At 43.2% G+C, this 12,019-nt stretch overlaps 1 protein-coding gene across 3 annotated transcripts in view; it reads left to right on the top strand.

Moving 5' to 3' along the window:
• Nucleotides 1–12,019, top strand: part of AGBL1 (AGBL carboxypeptidase 1) — an 867,141-nt gene that overhangs the window by 50,505 nt on the left and 804,617 nt on the right. The window contains exon 2 of one of the 3 annotated variants that reach the window (XM_081550439.1): nt 1,832–2,043. The exons of 1 other annotated variant lie outside the window; for it this stretch is intronic. Coding sequence is in view for 1 of the 2 variants with exons in the window: in XM_081550438.1 (XP_081406564.1) it covers nt 2,016–2,039 (24 nt within the window). In the remaining variant the exon portion in view is untranslated. The remainder of the gene's footprint in view (nt 1–1,831; nt 2,044–12,019) is intronic. One more of the 3 variants, XM_081550438.1, reaches the window with a different exon arrangement.

The following is a 12,019-nucleotide window of genomic DNA, read 5'->3' as shown; positions in this document are numbered from 1 at the left end:
ACTTTCAATTATTAAAGTTGAATAAGTAGGATCACCATTCCTTTCTGTGGCACAGGTTATAAACTTCAATGGAGTTTACCTGCACCACCGAAGGTTTCAACTTCAAAAAATAGAAGGAGAGTACAAGCGACTGTTTAGTTCTAGAAAATTTGTGCAACGTGTTCATAACAAGGGCTGTGGCTGCCAGAAAGTGTCTCATTTGTGTTTCTCTAGTTGCAGCGAGTGGGGGCTACCCTTCATTGCAGTGTGAGGGCTTCTCATTGTGGTGGCTTCCCTTGTTGTGGAGCTCGGGCTCCAGGGCACGTGGGCTCAGTAGTTGTGGCGCATGCTCTCAGGTGCTTCTGTGAGCCATGTGTTACACCGGGATCCGTGACCTCTGGAGGAGAGGGTTTCCATCCGGGGTCAGAGACGAGGTTTGACTACTTGGAGCTTTTTGTGCAGCAAAGTTTTATTTAAGTATAATAGAGATAGGGAAAGCTTTGACATAGACATCAGAAGGGGATGAAAGAGTGCCCCCTTGCTAGTTTTTAGCAAGGCATTTTATGTCTCTTAGTGAGCCGCTAATCAGATAACATAGACACCTTAAGGCTGAGGGAGTGTCACCAGGCTCCTCGCCCACAACATGCATATCTGAGATAGGATCACACAAGGTGTGTCATCTCTGGCCATAAAACAGTTGACACAAATACTGGTTTGTTGATCCATTATTAGCCCAATGTTTGAGAAAAGAAAAAAAAAGTTAGTTGTCGTAGGCAGAACCAGTTTCATCAAGAGTGAAGAGGGAAAAAAACAGTCTGCCACTTCCAGTTTATTTCCTCCTGCCACTTGGGGACCTCTGGCCTTCCTGCCTGTTACCTTCTCACTTCCACTCACATGTGGAATTTTCTCAGACCAGGGATCGAACCCGTGTGTCCTGCACTGGCAGGCAGATTCTTTACCACTCAGCCACCGGAGAACGCTCATTTACCTTTAGATCCTCTTAATGTGTCATGCGTGCAAATGGGATGTGGAAACGTGCACCAAAGTGGGGGCTTTAACTGCCATGTTGGCCGAGTTGCCTTCTACCCTACCAGCTCAAAAGTTCAATCTGTTTTCATTTAGAGTATATATATTAAAAATTTGTCTGTTAAACAGCCTGACTCTGATTCAGCCTCTTCAGATACTCTTGTGCTGTGCAGCAGTGGTTCTCTGTGTAAATGCTATGCACTGAGGATACACAAAAAATTATGATGTGTACAGGCTGATGTTTCCTACCAATCAGATGTCCATTTGTTACTGTGTTTGCTAAAAACCCTTTATCTCTTATTGTTATGAACCCCACTTAAAACTGAAAAAAAAAATGAGGGCTTCCCTGGTGGCTCAGTGTTAAAGAATCTACCTGCCAATCCAGGGGACATGGGTTTGATCCCTGGTCCAGGAAGATCCCACATGCATGGGCTAAACCCATGCACCACAGCTATTGAACCTGTGCGCCCTAGAGCCTGTACTGTGCAACAAGAGAAACCACTGCATTAAGAAGCCTGCACACCTTAACTAGAGAGGAGTAAACAACAACAACAACAGTGGGAGCATCAGGTAGGTCATTCCATGCAGTGTGGCTCCCTTATGTCCTGGCTGCTTCAGGGGATTCAGTGCTTGCACATGGTGGATCAGGGCTCCAGATGCCGAGATCCCAGTGACCTAAGTAGAACTTCACCACTTTTTATGGCTTAGCCTTGGAAGTTAAGCAGTGTCACTTCTGCTACAGCCTACTTGGTAACAGGGAGTCACTTGGCCAAGATTCAAGAATATGGGCCACAGATCCTACCTCTTAGTCTTTCTCTCTTTTTAGTTGCTCAGTCGTGTCCAACTCTTGCGACCCCATTGACTGCAGCCTGCCAGGCTCCTCTGTCCATTGGATTCTCCAAGCAAGAATACTGAAGTGGGTTGCCATTTCCTTCTCCAGGAGATCTTCCCAACCCAGGAATTGAACCTGGATCTCCTTCATTGCAGGCAGATTCTTTACGAACTGAGCTATGAGGGAAGCCCACCTCTTGGTGGTAGGTATGATGAAGCATTTACAGGCATGTTTTAAAAGTGTCAGTTTGTTTTCTAGAATCAGAGAGTTTCTGCTAAGGAAACATTAATTTAGTTACTTTGAAAGTGAGTTTTTTTCAAATTTAGTAGCTTTCAAAACTCAGTTCAGAAAATAGGAAGAAAGGTTACTCTTGCTATCAAGGAAATTATTCAACTTGCTTTGGCTGCGGGCTCCTCACCAGTACAGTAGGAATAAAAATATCAAAATTGCAAGACGATTTCAGGCAATTCCCTGGTGGTCCAGTGGTTAGGACTCAGAGGTATCAGAGGTACCACCGCAGAACTGCAGGGGGCACGGGTTTGGTCCCTGGTCAGGGAACTAAGATCCTACATGCAAGTTGCAAGATGGTTTTCAGGATTAAGGAGTAAGTGGCAGCTGAAGCAAAGCGGGCACTCAGCGGTCATATTCATAGTATGGTGGGCTATGTACATATGTGCTTAGTGGTGTCTGATTGTTTGCGACCCCATGGACTGTAATTGCCAGGCTCCTCTGTCCATGGAATTTTCCAGGCAAAAGTACTGGAGTGGGTTCCATATCCTACTCCAGGGGATCTTCCCGACCCAGGGATTGAACCTGAGTCTTCTGCATCTCCTGCATTGGCAGGTGGATTCTTTACCACTGCACCACCTGGCAAGCCCCATTATGGGCTATGCAGGATGTCTATTCCTAACCCGACGCCTAGTTCTTAGCTCTCAAACTATAGAATATCTCTGAAAAGCTGCTTTTCAGAGTGGGTTGGGGAAGGTCATTACCAACTAGGTTAGAGAGTAGCAAAGTGGTGGAGCAAGACCACAAGATGATGGAGTCCCTGAAATGGAAGACATGAGGACACCAGGGTCAAACTTTTGTTGCTTCATGACTGTGCTTTAGAACACCTGGCTAAGAATTAGCTGGGTGGATGACCCAGAAAAGGGCATCTTCTTTGTGTTTTTGGAAACTGCTTGGTTCCGTGGCCTTGTAGTGGCAGAACGAAGCCTCCCTGTCCCAGTGCTTTTAATCTTCCCTGTGTGCTTGGGAGGTTGATGGATTCAGAGAGGATCAAGGTAGTGGGTGGCAGCTGCTGATTGAACAGGAAGGCAGCACTCTCTTCCTCCACTTTGGTGCTGAACGCTGGGTGACAGGCACCTGGACATGTTATTTACTAGCTGTGTTTAGAATCCATTCAGAAAAGCTGAAAACAGTTTGGCACTTCTTTTCAGCAATCCTTAATTCTAACTTGCAAGTTCTGTGCTCTTGTTCGTCAACTGTTCTCTGGAGCGGCTTCACAGCCTTCCTAGAAATGAAGACAGTCTGCTTTCCAGTGAGTGTCATTTAAAAGAAATCAGAGAACATCTCAAGGATGGGATGCTGTTGATTGCCGCTATTATTATTATGACTCAGAGCCTTTACTGTTTACCAAGCAGCAACAAGTATGCTGGATATGGAGAAAGCACAGGATTATAAATTGTCTTTTTTTCAGAGGACACAACCTCACCATTTTCGCTTGTTTTGGTTATTTTGCTCTCCTCCTTAAGAGTATCCTGCTGAATTGGAAACATCGTGATCTGGGTGTAAAATTGATCCAGGAAGATGCATTTCTAAAGATCTTCAGATCTGTTTTTAGACAACTCACCTTTTGTTAGGCATGCTCATGGCAATGTTTATTCCCCAACAGCCAATTGAACATCTGCTGTGACTTGGGCAGAGAGCTAAGTGTTTTGCATCCATTATGGTAGTTCTAGCCCAATTGTACCCATGAGCTGGGTTCAGTGATTAGTCCAATAATGTAGGAAAGAAAGTAAGTTGTGCAAAGGTTTTGGTGACCAAGGTCTATTTGAATTAGAAGTACATTCTTCAAACACCCCTGTCCCTTTCTCTAGCCTAACTTCACTGGCCTTCTTTATCTCCCTTATCTTTGCATGTTTCTACCAGCTATATAACTGTACACTACTCTCATTTGCCTGGTTTTGTCCTGAGAATTCTGCCCTCCAATCTTCTCCTAGTTAGTGCTAGCTTATTCTTTCACTCTCAGCTTAAGTACTACTTGTTTTTTTTAAAGGAAAAGGAAAGTTTTATTATTCCTTTTTTTATTGGAGCATAGTTGCTTTACAATGTTGTGCTAGTTTCTACTATACAGCAAAGTGAGTCAACTATACCTATCCATATAGTCCCTCTTTTTTGATTTCCTTCCCATTTTGGTCACCACAGAGCAATGAGCAGGGTTCCCTGCTCTATACAGTAGGTTTTCATTGCAGGTGCCTGCTAAGTGCCTTCAGTTGTGTCCACCTTTTTGCAACCCTATGGACTACAGCCTGCCAAGCTCCTCTGTCCATGGGATTCTCCAGGCAAGAATATTGGAATGGGTTGCTGTGCCCTCCTCCAGGGGATCTTCCTGACCCAGGGATCGAACCCACATCTCTTATGTCTATCTGCATTGGCAAGTAAAGTGGTTCTTTACCACTAGCACCACCTGGGAAGCCCCCTTTAGTTATCTATTTTATACGCAATATCAAGAGTGTATATATGTCAATCTCAATCTCCCAATTCATCCCACCACCCTATTTTTCCCTTTAGTATCCATACATCTGTGTCTCTATTTCCACTTTGCAAATAAGTATGTTATTTCCTAAGGGAATCCTTTACTGATTCACATCAAATAACCTTATTTTATGGTCACATGACAAAATAAACTTGGGTGCTTATCCCCAGTTGCAATTCTACATTTCTTTGGGTGGCTATTTAGCTATCTGCCTTTCTAACTAGCTTGGGAGTTTGATGAGGGCAGGGACTGTGTATATTTATGCTACCCATGTTATTCCTGGCACCTAACAACAGTACCTGGTACAAAGTAAGTACCTGACAATATTTGCCAAATAAAAAATAGACCACATTCTAACTTTACCCATGCTGAACCATGTATGCCCCTTTACTTAGAAGGAAGAGCATTGGTATTCTTTGTGGTCGGTCAGTTGCTTAGTCATGTCCAACTCTTTGCAACCCCATGGACTGCAGCACGTCAGACTTCCCTGTCTATCATTTCCTGGAGCTTGCTCAAACTTATGTCCATTGAGTTGGTGATCTCATCCAACCATCTCATCCTCTGTCATCCCTTTCTCCTCCTGCCTTCAATCTTTCCCAGCATCAGGAACTTTTCCAATGATCGGTTCTTTGCATCAGGTGGCCAAAGTATTGGAGCTTCAGCTTTAGCATCAGTCCTTCCAATGAATATTCAGGACTGATTTCCTTTAGGATTGACTGGTTGGATCTCCTTGCAGTCCAAAAGACTCTCAAGAGTCTTCTCCAGCACCACTGTTCAAAAGCACCAATCCTTTGGTGCTTAGCCTTCTTTATGGTCCAACTCTCACATCCGTACATGACTACTGGAAAAGCCATAGCTTTGTCGGGAAAGTAATGTCTCTTCTTTTTAATATGCTGTCTAGGTTGGTCACAGCTTTTCTTCCAAGGAGCACACATCTTTTAATTTCATGGCTGCAGTTACCATCTGCAGTGATTTTGAAGCCCAAGAAAATAAAGTCTGTCATTGTTTCCATTGTTTCCCCATCTATTTGCCATGAAGTGATGGGACTAGATGCCATGATCTTCATTTTTTGAATGTTGAGTTTCAAGCCAGCTTTTTCACTCTCCTCTTTCATTTTCATCAAGAGGCCCTTTAGTCCTCTTTGCTGTATTCTTAACAATTAATTATGTAAGACCCAATATATGACTAGGGCATTTGTCAAATTCTGAAGCCCAAGAATTATGAGGAAAGATCCTAGTGGGATTGTTCATTCTTTTACTGGTAGTGGAGTATTTTTAAAATTAATTTTTAATGGCGTATAGTTGCTTTACAATGGTGTGTTAGTTCCTACTGTACAGCAAAGTGAATCAACTATATGTATACATGTATGTATATATATATAGGTATGTATATATATGTATATAGGTCCCTCCCTTTTGGACTTCCTTTCCATTCAGGTCACTATAGTACCTTAAATACAGTTTCCTGTGCTACACAGTAGATTCCCATTAGTTATCTACTTTATACATAGTGTCAATAGTGTTTATATGTCAGCCCCAATCTCCCGATTCTTTCCATCCCCTCCTTTCTCCCTTGGTATCCATACATTTGTTCTCTACACCTACATCTATGATTCTGCTTGCAAATAAGATCATATGCACAGTTTTTCTAGATTCCATATATATGAATTTAATATGCTATATTTCTTTTTCTCTTTTGGACTTATTTCACTCTGTAATGGCTTGTTCATTCTAAAGATTCCACCTCAGACAGAAAACATTACGTACCATTTCACTTTATTTTATTTTGTAATGATGTTTATTTTTTAATATTATAAAACCACATCACCCAGCTTCTGTAATTATGGCAAGCTTCTTGTTTTTTCGCTATTTCCAGCCCAACTTCCATCGTATTAAGAAAACTCTTATTTCTTAACATCTGTGTCTCCTTTGTTGCCACGCAGGTAGGATCATCGGTTCCATCTTTCTAGATTCCATACATAGGTGTTAGTATATGATATTTGTCTTTCTCTTTGTGATTTCTCTTTCTCTTTGTGATTTAATTCACTTCCTATAATAGGTTCTAGGTTCATCCACCTCATTAGAACTAAGGAGAGGGTGGGATGATTTGAGAGAATAGCATTGATGCTACATATATATATGTATATATGAAGCTACATATATACATTATTATATGTAAAATAAATAACCAGTGGGAGTTTGATGTATGAAGCAGGGCACCCAAAGCCAGTGCTCTGTGACAACCTGGAGGGATGGGGTTGGGAGGGAGGTAGGTGGGTGGGGAGCCAGGATGGAGGGGACACATGGATGCCTATGGCCAATTCATGTTGATTTATGGCAAAAACCTGGAGAAGGTAATGGCAACCCACTCACTCCAGAACTCTTTCCTGGGAAATCCCATGGACGGAGGAGCCTGGTAGGCTGCAGTCCATGGAGTCGCTAAGAGTCGGACACGACTGAGCGACTTCACTTTCACTTTTCACTCTCACGCATTGGAGAAGGAAATGGCAACCCACTCCAGTGTTCTTGCCTGGAGAATCCCACGGACGGCGGAGCCTGGTGGCTGCCGTCTATGGGGTCGCACAGAGCAGGACACGACTGAAGCAGCAGCAGCATGGTAAAAACTATCACAATTTGTAATTATCCTCCAATTAAAATAAATAAATTTTAAAAACTATTTCATGACCATCTGGTGGCTCAGATGGTAAAGAATCTACCTGCAATGCCAGAGACCCATGTTTGATCCCTGGGGCTACAGTCCATGGGGCCACAAAGAGTCAGACATGATTGAGCAACTAACACTTTCACACTTTCGTATCTGTTTCGGTTCACACTCATTTAAAACAACTCTCCCTCTTTTGAACTTGTCTCAGCCCGGACAGGAAGTTCTTCCTTCTGCCCCAACTAAACTTCTAACTATGCAACTTCTTCCTGTTTCCTCTTGTGTGAAGACAGGGAGCTATTGGTCATCGTTTCTCATATAATAACCATTTTCAGTCATTGAAGTTTGTGATCAGTACCCTCTTTCATCACTCATTACCAGCTCCAAATTTAATAATGTCTTTTCTTTAGCCAATGGACCATTTCTAGTGAGTGTTCTAACTGCATGACCGAAGAACAAATTTATTTTTGGCAATATGGTTTTCTTGGGCTATGAGCTGTGTCCTGTGCTCTTGGCTCATGAATTTGGAAGAGGTTCTGTCTTATTCTTTAGAGATAAGGAATTAAAATTTCATGGGCTTATTCTTTCCATCTGTGGGAACAGAGTAGCAGAGTGTAAGCACTCTATTTCTGTGATATCAGGGGTGTTACAGAAAATGGGATTGGGATGGCCTTTTTTTCCCCATGTTCAGTAAAGTTGGGTGTGAACTTGAGAAAATTTCAGAGATAGGCACAGGATACTTCTTTTCCCTCCACGTTGTCTGGGATGATACTGATGTTCCCTATTCATTAACACAGTTATTGGCACACGATGCTACATCCCGTCAGTTGTGTCTGACTCTTTGTGACCCCATGGACTGTAGCCCGCCAGGCTTCTCTGTCCATGGGATTCTCCAGGCAAGAATACGGGAGTGGGTTGCCATGCCCTCCTCCAGGGGACCTTAGGGGTCGAACCTGTGTCTCTTGCATTGACAAGTGGGTTCTTAACCACTAGCGCCATAATAGGCATTGTACAGTAGGCATCCTATAACTGTTCGTTCAGTTGCTGGATTTGTAGAAAAGTTGATCTGTATACCTTGTCATAAATTTGTGTAAGGATGTTCTCGCTGGAATATTCTTTGAGGTAAATCCTGTCATCAAAGAGAATAGGATAGCAAGGCTCTGGCAGATTTCATATTAAGTTTCCACTTCATTCCATTCCATTATATTCCATTCCATTCCATTTTATGCCATCTGTCCCATCCCTTCCCAAGCCATTCCATTCTATTCCTTTCCATCCTATCTCTTCCCATTTTATAACATTCGGAATGTTTACTGAATACCTACTTTGTGTAAGATGCCACACTAGAACCCGGGGATCTCAAGGAGGAATGAGAGGAAATACTTGCCCTAGAGGAGCTCAAAGTCTAAGGAGAGTGTGGGAGATGAAAAATTGCGCAAATTTTTTTCTACACCTCCAATTGAGAGGTAGAGATTAATTCCATCCACTCAAATCTGGGCTATCATCAGTAACCTGAGTGACCAATGGGATACAGCAGAGGTGATGGCTAAACTGAGGCTAAGTCAAAAGAGGTCTTGCAACATCTACTCAGTTCTCTTGGGATGCTTGATCTGCCATGTAAGAAGTCCAAGTTCCTTAAGACTAACATGTTGGAAAGGCCACATGAAGGCATTCTGGTTCATAGTCCATGATGAGCCCAGTCCTTCAGCCTGCCAAGCAGAAAGCATTTGTGCCAAGGTATCAGACATACAAATGAAGCCATCATAGATCCTCCAGACCAGCCATTTCATTTGCCAGCTGAATGCCACCCAGTGACCTTATTTAACACCATGAAAAGTAGAAGACTCTCCCAGTTAAGCCCTGCCCAAATTCCCTGTCCACTAAATCAAGAGATAAAATAAAAAGGCTATTGCTTTAATCCAATAGGCGTCAGGGTGGTTTGTTACCTCTGCAATAGACAACCAAAACAGAGAGGCAAGAAACTAACTAGGATTTAGTAAGAATTCTAATAAAAGGAGGGGCAAAATGGATTGTGAGAAATCAAATATTTAGAGCAAATAATTCTGTTCTTGAAGAGGCTGGGCCATGGCACCATCCCACTTTAGAGGGCATTGATTATGTGGTAGTCCTTGTGAATGGCATGCCTGGTAGCTGTACAGTGCCCAACGTATGCAGACATGTGGCAGTTTTGGGTAATGAGTGCCAGGAAGGTAGGTAATGTAGAAAAACTGTGTAGAAAGGGAACTTGAGCTTGGAATTGAAATACAAGTAGGCTTCATGGGCTAAATACAAGTAGGTTTCATGCTCTTCGCAAGGAGAAATAATACTCCATCAGTAGAAGCAATGTGAGCAAAACTTTGAAGGCACAGGAACCCATGATGGGTTTGGGGCACAATGACTGGTCCTTTGTGGTCAATATACTTGGTACTGGGGTTGAGGGAGTGGATGGAGATGAACCCCCTGAAGCTGAGTGATGTGAAGGGTCTTATATCTTCATGGAGAGTCAGGAGAAGGAAGGCAACAGGGAGACAAAGATTTCAAAGCAAGTGAGCAACAAATTCAAAACAGTATTTGAGAAAATTGTAGTTCAAAACCCCACAGACTGTGAAAGACACTGTTTGTTCTTTCAGCTGCCTGCCTCTACTAGAAAGCTTGACAAATCCTTTTTTTTTTTTAATAGGAAAGTCTTAAACAACAGGGAATTACTCAATGATTCATTTAAAAGGATCATTAAAGGAAAATGGAGGCATATCACATCCTGCCTTCTTTAATTGCTCATTTATAATTACTGTGGGTGAGATAATGGTTTTGTGTTATTCTTCTAAATAGTGTAAAATATTTATTGGTAAATATACCAGTGCATATATTAATGCCAGTTGAGATTTTGTGGAGTGTTTTTTCCCTCCACTGATAGCCATAATTTTTACTTAAAGAAAAACAATATTGTGCTGATTCATTCTAGCTCAGAGCTGAGCGAGAACATTATGAACTAAATATCTGTATGACAACACTGTCTCTTAGTGCCGAGGGAATGGCAAGATTCTCTTGGGCTGGCCGTAGTTTGTGAAATCAATTTCTTTCCTGTTTATTAACTCATGATTTGGAAAAGGGCAAGCAGAGGTGTAAAAATTTTCTTTTCTCCCTCTTCATGACAAACTACATGATTGAAAATAGCTTTTATAAGTGAGGATACTTAGCATTTTGTGTACCTGAAAGTCTATGAAGGACAGGGAAACCTGGTGTGCTGCAGTCCACGGGGTTGCAGAGCTGCACACAGCTGAGCAACTGAACAACAATGAAAGTCTATAGGTAGGTGGTTTTATAGAGCTGGTTCACAGCTTAACAATGTCACCAGTGATCCAGGGTTGTGTCCTCAGACAACAGTGCCCCAAATAGGAAATAGAGTGTTTGTCTTTTTGCTTTGTTTTTGTTTTTCATGGTTTCCCTTTTTAAATCCTGGAGAAAAATCTCTTCTGGAATCTCTCAGTTCACTTCCATTTGAGTTTCCTTACCCAGATCTGGGCTCATGGTGGCGTAGTGGTTTAGTGCCTAAATCATGTCTGACTCTTATCGACCCCATGGACTGTAGCCCACGAGACTCCTCTGTCCAAGGGATTTCCCAGGCAAGAATATTGGAGTGGGTTGCTATTTCCTGATCCATGGGATCTTCCTGACCCAGGGATCGAACCCACGTATCTTGTATTGCAGAAATTCTCATGCATTTGCAGGCAGGGTCTTTGCCGCTGAGCCACCAGGGGAAGCCCCTATCTGGGATCATACTCACATCTTAACCAATCATAGGAAAAGGAGAAAGACAGAGGAGGTGAACTGTGGCCCATTCCCCAGGCAGGGGACAAGTAGAGTGTGTATCTTTCATCAGCAGGCTGCTGCCCCGGGCTTGAAACAAATGGGATTTTCTGGGAAGCAATTATAGAAGAAAGACTGGAGTGTGTGCAGCCAACTGTGTTGGCCACAGGTCAAACCAATTTAGGGGCGGTGATTTAGTAGATTCCGTATGCCCAGATCTGTCTCCCTGCTGGAAGGTACAGCAGAAGCCTAGGAGAGAGTGCTTGTTCTCAGGGAGCATTAGTGGGCATTGAACTAAAAGTGGGCAATCTCTTAGCTGGATAAATGGATCCAATAAAATACACCGATTATCTATTACACCTCAGGACATGGGAATGCAGAAATGAGTAAGACCTAGTTCTTGTCCACAGACTTTCACAATTCCCTTCACCATCTGCTTCATCCTGGAATCAGCTTCATCCCCCAAGGTTGCCACACTCTGTCATGCTTCCCTCTGAGTAAGTGGGGCTGCGACACAGTTGGAACATCCCCCTTGATACGGTGCAGGGCCCTGTGGGGCTCCCAGGCACAAGGCCTTCCTGTGTCTTCCATTTCTTTGATTACAGGAAACAGCCTTCATTTATCCTCCATGACCTTCCCTGAGTTCCAAGGGACAGATTCAAGCAGTTGTTAATGAGGGAAGGGAGGGGATGCAAGACTGGGGAGAAAGCAACCGTCAAGAGCCACCTTGGGGCAAGGCCCTGTTACCCCATCAAGGGATACACACAACGATCTCTTTGAGCTGTTTGCAGATACTGAAGGGCTTCCCAAGTGGTGCTCGTGGTAAAGAACTTGCCTGCCAATGCAAGAGACATAAGAGACGCGGGTTCTATCCCTGAGTCAGCAAGATGCCCTGGAAGAGGAAATGGCAACCCACTCCAGTATTCTTGCCTGGAGAATCCCATGGACGGAGGAGC

The sequence above is a fragment of the Giraffa tippelskirchi genome, chromosome 12 (genome assembly GCF_054371585.1).
Source record: "Giraffa tippelskirchi isolate mGirTip1 chromosome 12, T2T-mGirTip1v1.2.pri, whole genome shotgun sequence".
Lineage (NCBI taxonomy): Eukaryota > Metazoa > Chordata > Mammalia > Artiodactyla > Giraffidae > Giraffa > Giraffa tippelskirchi.
Note: the sequence above shows the minus strand (reverse complement) of the source record. Positions and strands in the feature narration are given on the sequence as shown.